Genomic DNA, 17,947 nt, shown 5'->3' with positions numbered 1-17,947 from the left:
CTCCCACCAACGTATTCATCAATTCACAGTACAAAGAAAAAAATCCACAGGCTCCTCCCACCAACGTATTCATCCATTCACAGTACAAAGAAAAAAATCCACAGGCTCTTCCCACCAGAAAACGAAGTCATCAAAGTCACATAAGCGAGGGCTTGGATACTCAACCGTATTACAGAGGAGAACGTGGACACTTGAAGATAAGTAATGTGCCAAATCTGGCTATCCATGACCACATCGGTACGTGTGCGCGCGTGCATGTGTGTGTGTGTGTGTGTGTCTTCTTCAGTGTCCTCACCTATAGGCTATAAAAATAGGGGCACTCGGGAGACAGAGGCAGGCGGATTTCTGAGTTCGAGGCCAGCCTGGTCTACAAAGTGAGATCCAGGACAGCCAGGCGATACAGAGAAACCCTGTCTCGAAAAACCACAAAAAAGAAAATAGGGGAACTACTATCTCTGTGGACAGTCCCCCCACAGCTATGAGATTCCCAGTGAACCTCAACAATGAGGCTTAACTTTCGATTTCATTGTCTTCACTGGTAAAATTCAGACACTGTGATTCTCAGCTAAGGTCTTTGGGTTCTTCACAATACCCTTGGACGTTCAAATTCACTTTTAGTTTCTTGTGAAACAAATGTTCACCTGATATGATAGGTAAAATTATTTCTCATTTAAATGACTATGTCACCTAGGCTTTTTGAAGCCTTTTATAATTACTGAAACTGCCTGATTATAAAGATTATTGTACACAGTATTTCTGGACAGTTTGTGTGTGGGGGGATTGGGGGCATCCCTGGGCTCCACATTCTAGTTGTGTCTTAGGAACGTAAGCACATATGAACCAGGTGTGTTCATTTTCAAACCTAAGACTCAGGCACTATGGAGTAAAGGCATAAGACATCTCCAGGTTCCTGCTGATCAGGAAAAAGAAAAAGAAGGCTGGGGGAATCCTTAGGGTTGTGGTCTTGGTTAGAGAAAAGTGCCCAAGGACATTTGGGGACCATTTTGCCTTCGTGGGACTGTGAGACCCCAACTTAGAGCATTTCTCCCTGGAAGGTAAAGCCCCTAAATGTTCCCCAAGCTTGTTTTCCCTGGTCTTTAAAAATACAGCTAGAAAGAAGCTCTTTGTTCTCTATAGCCAGCAAAAGACCTTTTTGTTTCTATACTGTACAACCAGAGATGCCTGCCTTCCTGTGCCAAGGACATGGAGATAGACCCTGGAGAGGAGGCTGCAGCTCACTCCCCTCCTCACCAGAAAGGAGCTGTAGCCAACTCTCCTCCCAACTCCTCCCAATTCCTCAGCTAGCTGTTAAAAGCCCCCTACTGTTACCACTCGGGGGTCGAACTCCCCTGCCCTTGTCCTTAGCTAGCTGATAATAAAACCTCTTGCAGTTTGCATCAGGTGTGGTTTTCTCTCGGGACACTGGGGTGCTGGTCAGCTCATCCCGGGACTTGAGCAGAGAGGCCCAGCTTCGGGGGTCTTACAGGACCTTATTTAGATAACCTGCTATTTATGAGGAAATACGCTTGAAAAGCTTAGTTCCAAAGTCACCAAACTCAGACTTGTCAGTGGCTAGTAAAGTGGGCCACACAGACTGCTCAACAAAGAACAGAAAGCACGAAACTGCAAAGGACTAGTTTGATGGCAAGGAATGACAGTCAAAGGCATTAAGGGAAAAAAGATACCAGGCAAATCAAAGTCCCAAGGGTAGGTCTCAGTTCAGAGCTGCCTACAACATCCAGGCTATGTCCTCAAACATTTACTTGATGACATTGCAGTTCAGTGTCCTTACTAAAGAGGGTAGATTCTCTGAAGTGACCGAGGTTTTAATGTAGTATGTGCTGTTTTATACAACAGACAAGATTTGGTCATTGATACAATAGTGGTATGAAGGTTGCCAGGGTAACCAACTGATTTTTTTTTTTTTTTGGATTGGATTTGAGGCCTGCCTTACAGGAGGGGGAATTAACACTTGGTCAAAAGTCTGTGGTTTGGGATACCAAAAGACTCCAGTGGGAAATCTAGCAAACTGTCACCGTGCTAAATGGTCACATTGTGAAACTGCCTTCTGGGCAAGGGTGCTGTGAAATGCTGTCCTTTGGATATGATATGGCCCCTGCACTCATGAGCTCACTGCGTAAGACCAGTACAAGATGAAGCCGTCAGGATCATTGCATCCCATCAGGAAACACTAACTAGACTCAATGGATTTCAAAAGGAAGAAGAGGATGGGCAGGAAGCAAAGGGGATGTCTTGGTGTATGAGAGGGGATATGATTAAGATGCATCGTTTACATGTGTGAAACTATCATAGGATAAATAAAAGACAGCCTATTAAAATATAGTATTTATCAGCTTCATGTGGTGGAGCATGCCTTTAATCCCAGCACTTAGGAGGCAGACGATCTCTGTGAGTTTGAGACCACCCTGGTTTATAGAGTGAGTTCTAGGACAATCAGAACTATGTAGAGAGACCCAGCACTTGGGAGACAGAGGCAGGCAGATTTCTGAGTTGAGGCCAGCCTGGTCTACAAAGTGAGTTCCAGGACAGCCAGGACTACACAGAGAAACCCTGTCTCGAAAAACCAAAAACCAAACCAAACCAAAACACACACACAAACCAAAACAAAATCCAAAACCAAACCAAAACCCAAACAAAATAAAAACAACAAAACCAAAACAAACAAACAAACAAAAACCCCAGCCAACCAGCCAACCAAACACCTCCAAAATATATTATATATTATTTGATGCCAAAAATGTATAGTCAGGTTAAAGTTAGAATGTAGTTTTTCCTCTTTTGAGAAGGAAAACTGAAGTCTCTTTCATTCACTGTAGGGGACTGACATCATCTTCAGTCCAAAAGTAAAGGTCTGTGCCAACTTTTCTCTGTGGTTGCAGCCTTTACAGCCTTGTGTCTGCCTCACTAGATGCTGCCAGTGAACTTCTGTTACCCCACAGAGCAAGGACACAGAGAACAAACATAACCTGCAGGTGAGCCGTGCTTAATCATGCTTGCTTTGATAGGAGCTACAAAATGCTATGGTTATCTAAAGGGTAATTTAATGACTGCTAATCTCACTGAGTTGCTGTTGCCAGATGCTTGCCTTCATCTGTGGAGGAATAACAGGAAGAATTAAAATGAATATGATTGTATAACCCGGGTTAGGACTCGACTTTATCTGCCAGTTAAGGATGACTTGTGAGAATCATCATCGTGTTTCTTAAGCTTTCTGTGCCGTGATTTGCCTACCTGAGGAATATCTTCCCTGTGTGTCAAAGTTTTAACAAATGCAGGTCTTAAATGTGAAATTATTTCTGGGCACCTGGCTCAAACATTTGGGTACCTACTCTGGGGCAGGCACTGTTTAACAACCATAATGCACACATAAGCAATACATTGAGACATTTCAGTAGTGCGTACAATGTCTAATGGTAGAAACTTGCATTTCTGGCACATCAAACATCTATTCTTTCTGTTGGAAACATTCAGAATTATTCCTACTGGTTCATTTGAAATCTTCAATTATTTTTTGGCAAGCACTGGCACCTTACTGTGCAAAAGAACTTTAAAGATTGTTCTTTCTATGCATCTATACCCTGTTCCTCTAACTGCCCCACCTCCATCTTTACTCCGTCACTTCTCTACCTGCCCTTTGGAATGGGATATCCCCTACAAGCTCCAATTGGCACTGCTGTCTGGGGAGGTTTAGGAGGCGTGGCCTTGCTGCAGGAAGCAAGGAGTCATTGGAGAAGACTTTGAGAACTTAAAGACTCACATTTCTAGTTTGGTGGCTCACTCTGTGCTTTCAGTTTAAGCCCTGAATGCCTGAATGCCACGTGACTGTTATCCCTCTGGAACCAGAATCTCAAATAAAGCCTTCCTTCTGTCTGCTGCCTTGGTCTTAGTGTCTCATCACAGCAACAGAAAAGTAATTAAGACACTGTAGTATCCACTATTCTACCCTCTGTATTTATGATACCAAGATTTTTGGTGTCTGGTTTAACTGAGAATGTTCAGTGTTTGACTTCCTGTGCTAGATTTATTGTATCTAACATGAGCCTTAGGGGCTCGTTCATGTTGTAAAGGACAGAATTTTGTTTCTTTAATGACCGAATGATAGTCCATCGTGTATGTGGTGGCCCTCAATCCTGGCACTCAGAAAGCTGAGGAAGTGAGATCAGCTTAGGCTACACAGCAAGACTCTTGTCTCAAAAGGCCACATACATATATGTACATATATGTGTATGAGCACACATATTTGTATGCTATATATGTAGGCACATGAATTACAGTGTATATGTATATATGCCACCCCCCACCACCACACACAATGAATAAAGCAAGTGAATAAAGCAAGCTTTAACAAGTTCTAACAATTTCATTATACACACACACACACTCACACATTGGGCAGATGGAGCAAAGCTCCAACCACTTTATATACAAACTATAACATGTATTTGGTGGATGGAGCAAGCTTCAACAAGCAGGCTCCAACAACTTTATTTTTTCTCTTAGACTTTTTACACCATCTAATACAAACATTCTCCATGCAAGAAAAAAAGATTACCTTATAGTTATAAGTTACACTCTAAAAAACAATCACCATAAGAACATGTTCTTCAAAAACAGCTTAAAATCATTACACAAAAGGAGCTTACAACAGGATTATTAATGTATTCTTTTGAAACTCATAATTAAACATCTCCCATCTATCTTTCTCTCTATAAGTTCATCATAACCCTAAAGCAGTAATTCTTTTGTCATTGATTAACAAAGTTTAAGCAAGCCAGTCTATAGTAGCAAGTTTTTTCCCTATGTTTAGCTGACGACAATTTGTATTTAGTAAGAAACAGCTCACCATCTATCTTATGTCTTAGTTTTGAAGGCTTGTTCAGCTAAAATGACTAATAATATATTCTCTATTCTTATACTCATTATAGAATGATTTATTCTTTGTTCATAACCCCATATTTTCACGGTGCACACCAAAACCTGTGGCCACATCCTTAGATCACAAGCTCCAGGACTCAGAACCAAGCTGGGAATGGCTGTTTTCTTGGATCATTAGCTGTCGTAAGCCTGAGTTTCCCTTCCTAGTACAATTTCGTGCTTGCAACGCACGGATGCTCCCCGGGCTCCTACTCTTGATTCTAACTTTATTATATCTTCCTGGCAAAACCACCTAAACCCTCTCCTTAAACTTTCTATTACCTACTCTAACTTCCTAAAACTATTTAAATCAAATCAGGGATTCTCTAAAATCATTAGTTTCATCTAAACAATATTATTATTTTATGAAAGTTCATCTTCATACCGATCTGTAGGAAAGTTGCCCAATGGAGAGGCCTGTCTCCCAAGAGGCAACCACACCAGACTATAGGCAGTGAGGGTCTTCCCAGACCCACTCACACAACGTTAGCTATATGAGAAAGACAGCAATGGCAAACAGCAGCTAGAAGCAAGCCAGCGATGAAGCCCCTGGGGCTGTGCCTCTCCACTTACCCACTGCCATCCCTCCAGCATGGTGTCCTCCAATTCTACCTTTTGGCTATTGTTAGAAAATCAGCTGCAGTAAGCATGGAGGTGCAGATAGCTCTCTGAAACAGATACGCAGCAGGGGAACTGCTCCGTCATATTACTGTTCTAGTCCTAGATGTATGAGAAACTCGCCATTTTCACGATTGTGCTAATTGGTGTTCCCACCAATACTGAATGGGGAGTCCCTCTGCCTCCATGCACTTCCGGGACACATGGGGATTCTTGACAGTCTCTGGATCCCGCATCCTGTCTTCTTTCCTTCATGTGACGTTTTCTACCGTGTATGCAGGCTGAATTCCAAAAGCAAGCCTCCTCCATTCCATTTCTCTCTAGGTGACTCCTACTGGCTTGACCTGTTCAGCGTATCCACTCCTCATATCTGCCCTGCATCACGCGGACCATAAACCACCTCCTGCCCAAGCTTTTGTGATGGCCTCTGAACTGTCTCTCTGCTTCCACCCTGCCCTCTATAGATTCATTTCATGTAAGATCCAGAGTAAAACCTTCATGTTATCTCATGCGCAGACCTGGAATTTCCCAGCTACTTATTATTTTTTTCTTCTTAGCTGTGTTTTAAGTGCCAGATTCAATGTATCAGCAGTCTGCTTCCTTTAAAGCTAGATTCTTATCTTTCTCTGGATTACTTTAAATAAGAAGAAAATAGGAATGCTTTTGAATAAGTGGCGAGTGGTTGACTGTATTGCTTTAGCAGATTAGAACCTGGGGAGAAGGAAGTGAGACAGAGAGACCAGGTGCAAAATCACTCTAGAGAAGCCCTTGAAAGTCACACCTTCCTCTCAGGAGTTTGAGGAAGCCTTGCCACTGACAAGCTAGCCTACAGGGTCAGTCCAGCCCCACTATGCCATGCCCATGGCTTTGGTCGGCATCAATCACTTTCTTTCCAATTTTAATTTTATTCCTAGACGGAGGGAAGAAAGCGAGACCCAGTGTGTGTGATAACCCTGTGAGAGTCAATTCTTGCCTCCTACCACGTGGTTCCAGGGATGTAACTTAGGTCTTCAGGCATGAGCAGCAAGCATTTTTATTCTCTGAGTCATCTCAGGGGAGCTACATCAAATGACTAATTAAATCATGCTTAAGGCCAAAATAGCTTAACCTTAAATCGATAATCTTCTCTCATCCATGTTCTCAAAAAAAAAAAAAAAAAACCCAAAAAAACAAAAAAACCAAAAACCAAAAAACAAAAAACCTCTCAAACTTTGCTTCATATAGACAGTTCCTGAAACTGTTTTCTGTACTTAAGTGAAGACAAGAATGCAGTTACAAGTGAGTGGAAAGCACTTCAGGAGAACCAGAGTGCCTCCAGCTACAGCTTTAGCATTGTCTGTCTGGATTGTTAACTGAATTCTATTTCTCCAGTACAGGGGAAATCTGGCACACGATGGCAGTGTTGGTTAAATAACAACTGATACTCAAAACCAACCCTTGGTGAGCATTTCTGGTGACTTGGGGATTCAAGAGTATGGTCAGAAGTGCTGCCAGAGTTTTGATTTTGGGGGGCTCTCAACAAACCAGGTCCAGCCATTTGCCCCTCCCCCCCAATCAAATGGAAAAAACGACTAGTGAAAAAAGGAATGTATTCAATACAGCTCTATTGGAAAACGGGGGCAAGTTTGTTCAGTTCCACTGGTTAAGGGACAGATAACACACCATGTTCTTGTAAGAGCCCACTAGTAGTTCATATTATAAACAAGAAACTTCAAGTACCCACTGAGAACTGTTTTTTGTTTTGAGTTAATCTTTAACTCCAACGAAACTGATCACAGAGGGGTGCGATGACCTTGGTGTATCTGACACCTCCCCTCTTGATCTGGTTGTACCTCAGGTCTGGTTTTGTGTGTTCCTGGGGAGTCTGTATAACGGGACGGGTAAAGTCCCTTCGTCATTAGAGGACTACTTCTGCATAGTGGGGCCAGCCTTGGTCCTTCATAGGACAACGTGGCCATTAGTTATTAGTTATTGTTTTTATCACACATAGATGTTCTGTTTGAATGGCTACTCTTGGGATCTTGAGGGATGGCGGTAAGTTCTCTCACACTTTATTTTTAAGAAAAGGTTTAATGCACCTTAGGCGGGTTTCAAACTTGTGTAGCTGAGGCTGACAGTGAGCTTCCGATTCTCCTGCTGACACCTCCCCAGGGCTAGGATTACAGGTGCTCACCCTCATGCCCCCACCCGAGGCCTTGGTACATTCGAGGCAAGCATTCTGCTAACTGAGCATTGATCTTTATTATTTATTGACACCTTCCTGCTTTGCAGCCCAGGCTAGACTGAACTCACAAATTCTCCTGCCTCAGCCTCTCCAGTGCTGAGATTACAGGAATGTACCACCAGGGTCTTTTCTTTGAATGTATCTTGTCACTACACATTTTAAGAGATAAAGTTAATCTTATTTTGGTGTTTTTAGTCATACATGAAGAAAAAGGTTAGATAATATAAGACCTTGTAGTACCAGTTTTTAGGCATGTGCATCGTAACTGAAAACATGGAGAGCTGCTCAGGAATCGGACCCAAAGTTTAAAGGAGACAGATAAGAAATTAAGAGGGGTGAGGGGAGCGTGCCAAGTTTTGAGCCTGCTCTTAGCTACCCAAGCAACCCAAGTTAGGAGACAGAGCTTTTAGCAAAGGCAGCCTCTAGGTCCTAGTCGCAGAAGCACACTTAGACCAGTCTTCCGCACCTGCGCGCTAAGGAAGCGTGGGAAGGCGCGCGAGCTGCGCCCTCTGGCGGAGGCGCGCTGTACTTCGCGCGCGCGGGAGCGAAGGCGCGGGGCCTCTCGGGATGGCGGGCGGCTTGCCGCGCTTCCTGCAGGCGCTGCCGGCCGAACACGGGCCGGAGCCGGTGCGGACGCGGGTGCAGGAACAAGACTTACAGCAGTGGGGCTTAACTGGTGAGCGGGCCGGGGACGCCCGGGGGCGGCCGGGAGCCGGGAAGGCGCGCGGCAGCGCTGGCCTACGCGGGGACAGCGGGGGAGCCAGCAGCTTCCCAGCTGCTCTCGCTCCTCCCAGTCTCCGTTTCCCTGCCGACTGTGCATGCGCACTCACTTGTTGCGGCTCCCTAATGAACTCTCAAAGCTGCGCTGGAAGCTTTGCGCAGCAAAGTTTGTCCTGTCCTGTGCCTCTTGTGCTTTCGTGTTAAGCCCACTTGCCATTACGAGTGCCAAGGGAGGGTATCCCACATGTGTGGATCCCAGGTGTGTAGGCTCCAGATGTGTAGACCTCAGTTTGTAGGTTCCAGATGTAGAGACCGCAGGCGTGCGGACCCCAGTGGACCTGGAGCCACATCATCCTGCGGCGTTCTCTCTGTTCCACAACCCAAGACTCCTTTCCTTATGTGTCTGCTGGGAATGTAGTGCTGGTGTAACGGAAAGTCATAATGACTCACCAGTTGTCACCCCGTGGTCGTTATTTGTTGCTGTCGAGAGAGTAATGTGGGGTATGGGGAGCAGATAAGCAAAATAAATAGCAGCCCTAGGAGCCAGTTTCTTTACTAGCGGATACGAGCTTTTGAAAGTATAAGGAAGCGCTTGACTTATACGTGCCAAGTACCACCAAAAGGTGAGGGTTTGGAAAGGCAACAAAATGTGCCTTTCCGCCAGGCGGTGGCGCACCCTTTAACCCAGCGCTTGGAAGGCAGTGGCAGGTGGATCTCTGAGTTCAAGGTCAGCCTGCTCTATATAGCTAGTTCCATGACAGCCAGGGCTATGTAATAGAGAGACTCTTTCTTTAAAAAAAAAAAAAAAAAAAAAAGTTCCGTTAGCTTAGAGGAGGGGCAGATGATGATGAGGGCGAAGTGAAAGACAAGCAGTTCATATCAATATTTTCCATTTATATTCAACTTTAAAATGTTTATTTTTGAGATTATAGTTACACCTCCTCTTTACTTCTTCCAAACACTCTCATAAACCCTCCCCTTCTCTCCTTCAAATCCATGCCCCCCCCCCACTTAATCGTTATCGTATGCATATACCTATGTACATAAATACTCCTAGATATACTTGTTCAGCGTGTTTAGTGTCACTTGTATGTACGTTTCAGGGCTGACTGGTTGGCACTGGACAGCCAGTCGGTGTGCTCGTCCCTAGAGAGCTCGTCCACTTTTATTGCTCTTAGCTTCTCTTAGTTGCCTGTAGTTCTTTGTGTAGGATTGAGGCCTCAAGGGTTCCTCTCTGTTCATTTTGGCATGCTCACTGGTACTATCCACATGTGTGGGCAGTCATGTTGGTGACAGTGTAAACAAAGTGTCTGGTGTTACTTGGAGACACAATTTGACAGCAAAGTCTCCGACCTTGTTTTCTGTCCCCTCTTCCACAATACCATTAGGTGTGAATGTATCCACTGGGACTGAGTCCTACACTCTGCATTCTAATTGGTTGTGGCCTTCTCTATTGCTCTCCATCTCTGTCAAAGGAAAGTTTCCTTGATGAGGGGTGAGGGCTGCACTTACCTGTGGTTATAAGGACAAGTGTTAGTAGAAGGCAGCATTACAGCTCAGGGTTCTCTGACTCCTGTTTCTCAAGTCCATGGTGTTTCCACAATACGGACTTCACCTTCCACCTCTGGGCATGCAACCTAGGTCAATAGCAATGGACTGTCTATTTTGGGCATCTCCTGGACAGCCCCGACAGCACAGTACAGTTGTCCTTTCTGGTCACTAGAATAAATGCAGTATTCGGAGATGGCAATCCATTGAAAACCTTCTGGCCTTTCTTCCCCGTATGGGCTCATGAAATAATTTATGCCTACAGAAAAAGAAATTTTAGTTTACAGTCCTAACAACTCAAAAGAGGGCTTCTCATGTCTTCTATTTGGGTTTTTATTGGGTGGTCTTTGGCTCTGGGAGGGAGCATTGTCAGCCCAGATGAGAAGAGTTTGTTAAAGCTACGTATGTATATTTATACACAGATTTACATTAATATAGATTTGTCTTGGTTTTAGATAGGTGATAGTATGATTCTTTGTGGCTTTTTTAGATACCCGTACTGTTATTTTACCCTCCTTTTTCCTTCTGAGTAGTTAGCTAGGTTTCCAGTACAGGGCAGACATGTTTTCCCTCTTGTTGAGCCGGTCTTTTCCCTCCCTCCCAGGAGAGTGTCTCCCTCCCCTTTACCATTCTCCCTATCTGTTCCTGATTTAAATCTGGCTTTCTGGACTGGCCTTAGTGTATTAAGCATATCTTGATTGATGTTTGTCTGCCTATATGCTTGCCAGTGCCCTTGGGATTGATACTTTAAAGTATGCAGAAGGACCAGAACTGTATACAGATCAAATCCAGCTGCATGTAATGGTCCAGGAGGAGCCTATATGTGCAGGGGCATTCTTGATAAAAGAAAGTGAGCAGGCAAGAGGGTGCAGGTTTGAATGCATGGGCTAGATATGAAATGTAGATATTATCACAGCCAAATACTTATTACAGTTATGAATTTAATATTTTAGATTTATTATTTTATGTGTGAGTGTTTTGCCTGCCTGCATGTGTATGTATTACATGAGCTCCTGGCTCCTATGGAGGTCAGAAGAGGGTATTGGATTCTCTGGGACTAGAGTTACAGATAGTTATAAGCTTTCACGTGGTACTGGGAGTCTCGTGTCCCCTGCAAGAGTAACAAGTGTTCTTAACCCCTGAGCCAACTCTCCAACCCATAGCTGTGGATTCTTAAATCCTCATCATAGTATATCTAGAATACAGAGTGCAAAATGTATGTTTCTTTACACTGAGCAACACTGGTCATTTCTAATTTGAGAAATTAAAAATAGCTTTTTTTTAATGGTTTACCGACTGTTTATTTGGCTGTTAGTAATGGTGGAAACTTGTTATGTATCTTTGGCTTAGAAAGCACCTTCTGGCTTTTTTGGTTTGTGTGTTTGTTTGCCCTGTCACTTTGGTCCTTTGCCTGAGAGCGAAGCGCTGACCTGGACCCTAGAGGTTAGAAAACAGAATGCATTTCCCTGATCCCCGGGGTTCTGTTATGGCTTTGCTGTAGGAAAGGAAGCATGTTGTTTGGAGCAGGAGAGCCACAGCCAGTCTGGAGTGGAGGTGGATCTGTGCTTCCTGTTTTTCTCTTGGCCTTGTGGCTTTTACCTGTGGGCTTTGGCTAGGATGTGGAGCACCTGTGTTGGCGTGGATTAAGGTGGAAGGTATCAATTTCTAGAGCTGACTGTACAGTGGCCTGTTTGGTTTGTTTGTTTTTTGTTTTTCTGGATTCCTGTCCATGGAGGCGGACATGGTGGCCCAGTTCTGCAGTACTGACACAGGTGCTAACCTTGAGGCCATTCCACCAGTCTTTCCAACAACTTTACAGTGACCTAATTCTCTGTATTAAACTCTTTTTCTGCCTAAACTACTTATATCTCTGCATTTGACTCTTAAATGTTAGTGTTGTTATCTCTACTGATAATTTTTATTCATTTTTGAAAATTACACTTTTAGGGGCTGGGAAGATGGCCTGCAGATAGAGCAGGTACACCTTTGCAGAGGACCCAAGTTCTCCAAGCACAGACATGTAGCTCACCACTGCCTATCATTGCAGCTCCATGACATCTGATGTCCTCTTCTGGCCTCTGTGTGCATCTGCACTCAAGTGCACATAACCAGACACAGCCACACAGCACACATATAATTCAAAATAAATCTTTTTTTTTTTAAATAAGAAAATTAAACTTTTCTAATATAGCAGTCACAGATTCACAGGTAGTTACAGGAAGTAATATAGAGAGCTCTCTGTAGGCTCTATCCAGTTTCTCCCAGTGATACCAACTTGCAAAATAAGATGTCAGTTAGGAGTTGATATCTGTCTACACAGTCAAGATGGAGAACATTTCCAGTGCTGTAAGCCCCTCCCACCGTCGGGTTATTTTACCAGCATGCACCAGGTTGAGTCTTCTCCGCCTGAAGCATCCATCTCCCCATCCATACTCCTGAATTCCTGTTGGCATTCTGGCTTTCTAAATGCCCGGTAGCTTCCAGCTCGCAGGATATTGGGGTGTCTTTAGCCTACAGCTCTAGGTTCTTAACCCCCCCTCTTGCAAACCAGTTCTGTAAACCACATGGACAGATTAATCACAGCAGTGACTCCATTCTTGGTACCAATTTCCAGTGACAAAATATCAGACGAAAGTGATTTAAGGAGGGAAGTATTTATTCAGACGTGTGATGTGAGAAAAAGTCCATTGCAGGATGCTTGGTAGTTGGAGCAGGTTCCAGAGATGGCGGCAGGAGGAGGCAGCATGCGGTATTGTGGCACAGTTGAGCTTGGGTGAAAGGTGGAGCCAGGCTGGAACCCCGAGGTCTGCTCTCTAGGGCCTTTCTCCACTCCCCCCAGCTAAGCCCCACTCCCTAAAGCTTCCACCACCCACCCAAATTGTGTCTCTTGCTGTGGCCCAAGAGTTGATGTAAATGAGCTGGTGGAAGACATTTCACATCAAAGCTCTGTGAAATACTCCTTATGATGAAGTGTGGTCTGTCTGCATCTCTTCCTTAGCATGCACAGCTCGTGTGCTGCTTGCCAGTGAGCTGCTTCAGTAACCCTCGTTTCCAAGACGACCACATCCAGTTGTAGGGATGTGAATCTCTGTAAACTTTCTGTCAGGTGGATTAGGTGACAAAGACATAGGTGCTTTAGGAGTTTGAATGAGTGACAGATGGTAACCAAGTCTGCATACAGAGCATCAGCGAAGTGAGTACTATGGCTGTCCAGATCGGGAGCATGGGAGGTGAGGCCGCCACAGAACCTGAAGTTTGCTGGAATTTCTGTTCTTCAGACCGCTTCTGTTTTTTTATCTCCAGGGATTCGTCTCCGTTCTTACCAACTGGAAGGAGTCAATTGGCTAGTCCAGTGCTTTCATTGCCAGAATGGCTGCATCCTGGGAGATGAGATGGGCTTGGGGAAGACCTGCCAGGTATCTGCTGTGGAATGAGCAAGCTTACCCCCACACAGTGCACTGTTGTCGCTGCGTGCTCACTGCAGCAGTGTGTTTCTTACGAGGGTGTAAAATATGTAAAGTAGCATGTTAAAGGAGTCTCATCTCAGAGCTGTGTTCTCTAGTTTGAGTTTTTAAAATTGTACTATTGCCCTTGTTTGATCTGTTTTTTTTTTTGTTTGTTTGTTTTGAGGGGGCATTGTTTTTGTTTTGTTTTGTTTTGTTTTGTTTTTTAACGTGTTTGGGAGAAGTCACGCCTTAATTAGAGCAGCCAATGACCCTGGTCCAGGAATTTTCTCTATAAAAAATAATTTACCTGTCTTAGCATCAAGTTGATTATGACTTCCTTAGCAGTGTTTCCTGTGGTATTGTTGTAGCTTGTCAAAAGACCCTCCCCCACAAAGAGCACAGAGACCGCCAATGATGCAGAATGCATGAGGTTTTTACTTATCTGAAATGTTGGGAAACCCCGTCTCAGTCTCAGCATGCAGGCCGAAGGAGAGAGACCCAGAACAAAGAAAGAACACACTTTGTTTACCTTTGTAAGGGCCAGATGTAGGCACCAGGGTAGTTTGGCTTATTTTAATTGGTGTAGCCAAATAATCTTTGTAGACATTGGTTGGTTTGTATAGGGTGACTCTTATTTTGTTTGTCCTTGAGGTTTTTAGTGTGAGATGGGGCAGGGGAATTGTTAATCTTGTTTTTGGCTGTTAAAACTATGTTTCTATATTTGTTTAGTCAGCCAGCTTTTTATCTGGCTCTGTACTTGGCCTGCTAGGACAGTTTGGAAAGTCCTTTGGAAGGGGGAAGGTACTGGGTAGTCTTGAATTTATTTTGGATATTACAGTATCTGCTTGCTGGGTCTCTCAGGATAGCTCCGTGTGAATGTAATGCCTTGGGGTTTCTAAATTCACTAGCTAACTAATGGGGTTAAAGGAAGCAGTGTACAGCGTAGAGACCTGGAGAGTCTGGTTGTTAGCGCGATGTTAGGCAGGCAGAGTGCTGATGTAGACACTTCAGCCAGGACGGTGAGCAAAACTGCCTTGGGTTGACATGCCATTTGGGGTTTGGGTTGATAGACAGTCCAGTTACATCATACCACATGAGTTAATCACATGGGAGGGGGGAGGTCCTAATCTATAGAATATTAAAGTCAGGGTAGTCAGGATGCACAAGCAAGTGCCATGGTGATAGCATTTCACAGTCCTGACAGTCAGGGCTCTTCTCAGTCCCTTGAGAAGTGTGTGTATGTATTGGCATGCGTACACGCAAATGCACGTGTTCCAGTGAGAAATGTGATCAGAACTGATTTTCTCTTTTGTTCTAGACTATCGCTCTCCTCATTTACTTGGTGGGGAGACTGAATGATGAAGGGCCGTTTCTGGTTCTCTGTCCCTTGTCTGTTTTGAGCAACTGGAAAGAAGAGATGGAGAGGTACGGAGTGAGTCAGATGAACTTTTATTCTTTGCCTTGCTTAAGATAGCCTGGCTGGTGTAAAAAATATGATAAAATAATAGTGTCTTACACAGTTAAAAAGTTTATTCTAGAAAGATCCGAATTGAAGCAAGGTAGGTAGACACTGGGAATCCAGGATAGGAGGGTCCCGGTCTTATCACTTGTGTTTGGCAACTTAAAGGCCAGTGTTCATTTTTAATGAAGTTTATTGCCCTGAAGAAAGACCATCCTTTTCATACTGATGTAGGGAATGATTAATGTAAAAAAGGTTTCCTTTTAAAAGCCAACACAACGCCCTTAGACCTAACTCTAATGCCTAAACATTACATTAGGGCCTTGCCTGAGGCTTAGCCATGACCCTAGGCATGGTTTGGAGGCCCCAGGACTCTTTCTGGGTACCAGGCCTCTTAGGGTCTGTATGTGGCACTGTCATGAAGTGTGGCTTGCTTGGTAACTGTTCCCTAGGTCACTCTAACCTTTGCCCTGTCCACCTCTTTTCTTTGCTCCAGATTTGCTCCAGGTCTTTCCTGTGTGACATACACAGGTGACAAGGAAGAGAGAGCCCGCCTTCAGCAGGACCTAAGACAGGAGTCAGGTTTTCACGTGCTGCTGACGACCTATGAGGTAGCCCTCTGCTTCTCTACAAGACCTCCTTACCCAGGCCAAAGATGCGCTTAAAAGCACCGTGATTCTGTTTACACAGAGCATACTTTAAGGGGTCTGGAGGGAGGGAAGTGACCCTTCACCACATTTACAAAGAGTCTTTGCGACTGTAGAAGTGAAGGATCGTGGGGCTTTGTATTGGTTAGTTTCCTTCTCTGCCATCCCTGCTGCTTCATAGGGAGTGGTTTCAGAGGCAGCACTTGAGCTGCCTCTTGTCGGATGAACAGAAGTGGCGAGGGAAAGGGGCTCGTGTTTTGTAACTGGAGCTCGGGAGTGGGGGACACTTAGTGTCTAAGTTACAGTTTCCCTTGCTCTGATGACAGCAATACCAAAGGCAACACGGGGAGCCAGTAATATTCCATTACCGAGGGGAGTCAGGTCAGGAGGTCAAGGCTGGAGCTGCTGCAGAGGCCACAGGGCCGTGCTGCTCACTAGGTTCCTTCTTGTGGCTTGCTCAGCTTGCTTTCTTACAGAACCCAGGACCACCAGCCCGGGGGTGGCCCCACCCACAGTGAGCTAGGCACCCCATATCAATCATCCATAAAACACCTCACAGACTTGGCCACAGGCCACTCTGGTGGAGGCACTTTCTCAACTAACGTCCTCTCCTTCCAGTGACTCTGGCTTGGGTGAAGTTGACTCAAAGCTACAAAGCTACTTAGCTACAATCTCACTGTTAGTTCTTGTTAGATGAAGACCTGGGCCCTTGTAAGTGAGATCGTCCCCTTAGCCAGAGTCCTTTTTGTTTGGACTTAGAAAGGACACTCAGAGCTTTGTGTCTCACTAGGCAAGGAAAGGCAGAACTGATGTTATTAGATAGAGTCCCCGAGACAGGAGAGTAGCTTGTCAGCCCAGGAATTTCTCAGCACCAGCCTTTTTTTTTTTTTTTTTTTTAACTTGTCTTCCTTACTTTTTCAGATTTGCTTGAAAGATGCCTCATTTCTAAAATCGTGAGTAGATTACACCACCCCAGGACCTGTCGCATGAGCCATGAAAGTCACATGTTCCCTCCACACTCTGGAATTCTGCCCTCTCCCGCGTTTGTCTGATTTTGAAGTCTTGATGCCTAACATAGATTTTCTGGCTTCTGTTTAACGGTATCTTTTATTTAAGTGAGCATAGTATCTTTTCCATGAGAGGATTGTATGCTTTGCTCTGTTTTCCCTTTGTGTCTATTTTAATAGAGTTTTACTTGGAGGAGGGAGTCCTAGAGATTGAGGCCAGGGATTCCCCATGCTAGGCAAGAGTGCTGCTTGTGTGTCCTCAGCATCCCACCTCTTCTTTGTTTTCCAAGTGGTCCCTCTGCCTGCTCGCCTGCCCTCCCCTACCATGTGTGTCTGGGTCTGTGTGCTTGCCTGTGTGTGTGAGCTGATTCTCTGTCTTCCACTGTTTTGTGGCAGGGTCTCTTCTTTCTGCCACTGTGCAGCACACTCCAGACTAGCTGTCCCTTGAGTTTCTGTCTGATTCTCGTCTCTCTGTGTCCCATTTTGCTGTAGGTGTGTTGGGACCCCAGATGCACTACCACATCCATCTTTTTTACTTGGGTTGCACAGACCTACCTTAGCCACCAGGCTTGCACGTGAAGAACTTTTACCTGCTGAGCCAGCTCCCTGACCCCTTTAATGGTCTCTCACTGGAAAGGAGCTATAAGAATGCTCAGCAGTGCCAGGAAACTTAGTCTGAGAGCAAACCTACAAAGACAGAGTCCTGTTAGGAGTGAGAAATGTACGGAGGGACTAAAGAGGTGGCTCAGTGGTAAGCGCGCTTGCTGCCCTTTCAGCAGACCTGAATGAGCACTGCAACCCACACCACTGGCTGTCCACTAGCTCACAGCTGCCTGTAACTTAACTCTAGGTGCAGGGGAATCTGATGCTCTGGGCCTCTGCAGGCCCCTGTACTCATATGCACTTACATGTAATTAAAAAACAGGCAATAATGTGAAATCTTAAATCTTAGTAAAGTAGGCCATAAATGTTGACTATTAGATCTTCATAGGTGTACCGTGGTGTGCATTTGCTTGCATATAGTCTTTCTCTGTCTCTGTCTCTGTCTCTCTGTCTCTCTGTCTCTCTCTCACATACACACACACACACACACACACACACACACACACACGAGTCTATGGGGGCCATACCTATTCTCAGACACATACATCTCTCTCCCATCCCCCATCTTAGTGTTTCTATTGCTGTGAACAGACACCATGGCCATGGCAACTCTTATAAAAGAAAACATTTAACTGGGACTAGTGTATAGTTTCAGAGGTTCAATCCATTATCAGCATGACAGGAAACAGGGCAGTGTGCAGGGAGATTTGGTGCTGGAGGAGCTGAGAGTTCTACATCTT

The 17,947-nt window shown here is 44.8% G+C and overlaps 1 protein-coding gene across 5 annotated transcripts in view; it reads left to right on the top strand.

Annotated features, from left to right (window-relative positions):
• Positions 1 to 2,977: 2,977 nt before the first annotated feature.
• Positions 2,978 to 17,947, top strand: part of Chd1l (chromodomain helicase DNA binding protein 1 like) — a 55,114-nt gene continuing 40,144 nt past the window's right edge. For 3 of the 5 annotated variants that reach the window (XM_021158320.1, XM_021158318.1, XM_029475102.1), the window contains exons 1-5: positions 8,319 to 8,453; positions 13,349 to 13,461; positions 14,810 to 14,916; positions 15,447 to 15,561; positions 16,519 to 16,550. In XM_021158320.1, the coding sequence (XP_021013979.1) occupies positions 8,345 to 8,453; positions 13,349 to 13,461; positions 14,810 to 14,916; positions 15,447 to 15,561; positions 16,519 to 16,550 (476 nt within the window). In that variant the 5' untranslated portion in view covers positions 8,319 to 8,344. Of the gene's footprint in view, positions 2,994 to 7,413; positions 7,588 to 8,318; positions 8,454 to 13,348; positions 13,462 to 14,809; positions 14,917 to 15,446; positions 15,562 to 16,518; positions 16,551 to 17,947 lie in introns of those variants that run through there. The other 2 variants (XM_029475104.1, XM_029475103.1) reach the window with 2 other exon arrangements.

Source organism: Mus caroli, chromosome 3 (genome assembly GCF_900094665.2).
Source record: "Mus caroli chromosome 3, CAROLI_EIJ_v1.1, whole genome shotgun sequence".
NCBI lineage: Eukaryota > Metazoa > Chordata > Mammalia > Rodentia > Muridae > Mus > Mus caroli.
The sequence above is the reverse complement of the archived record's forward strand: the minus strand, read 5'-3'. Positions and strand labels throughout refer to the sequence as shown.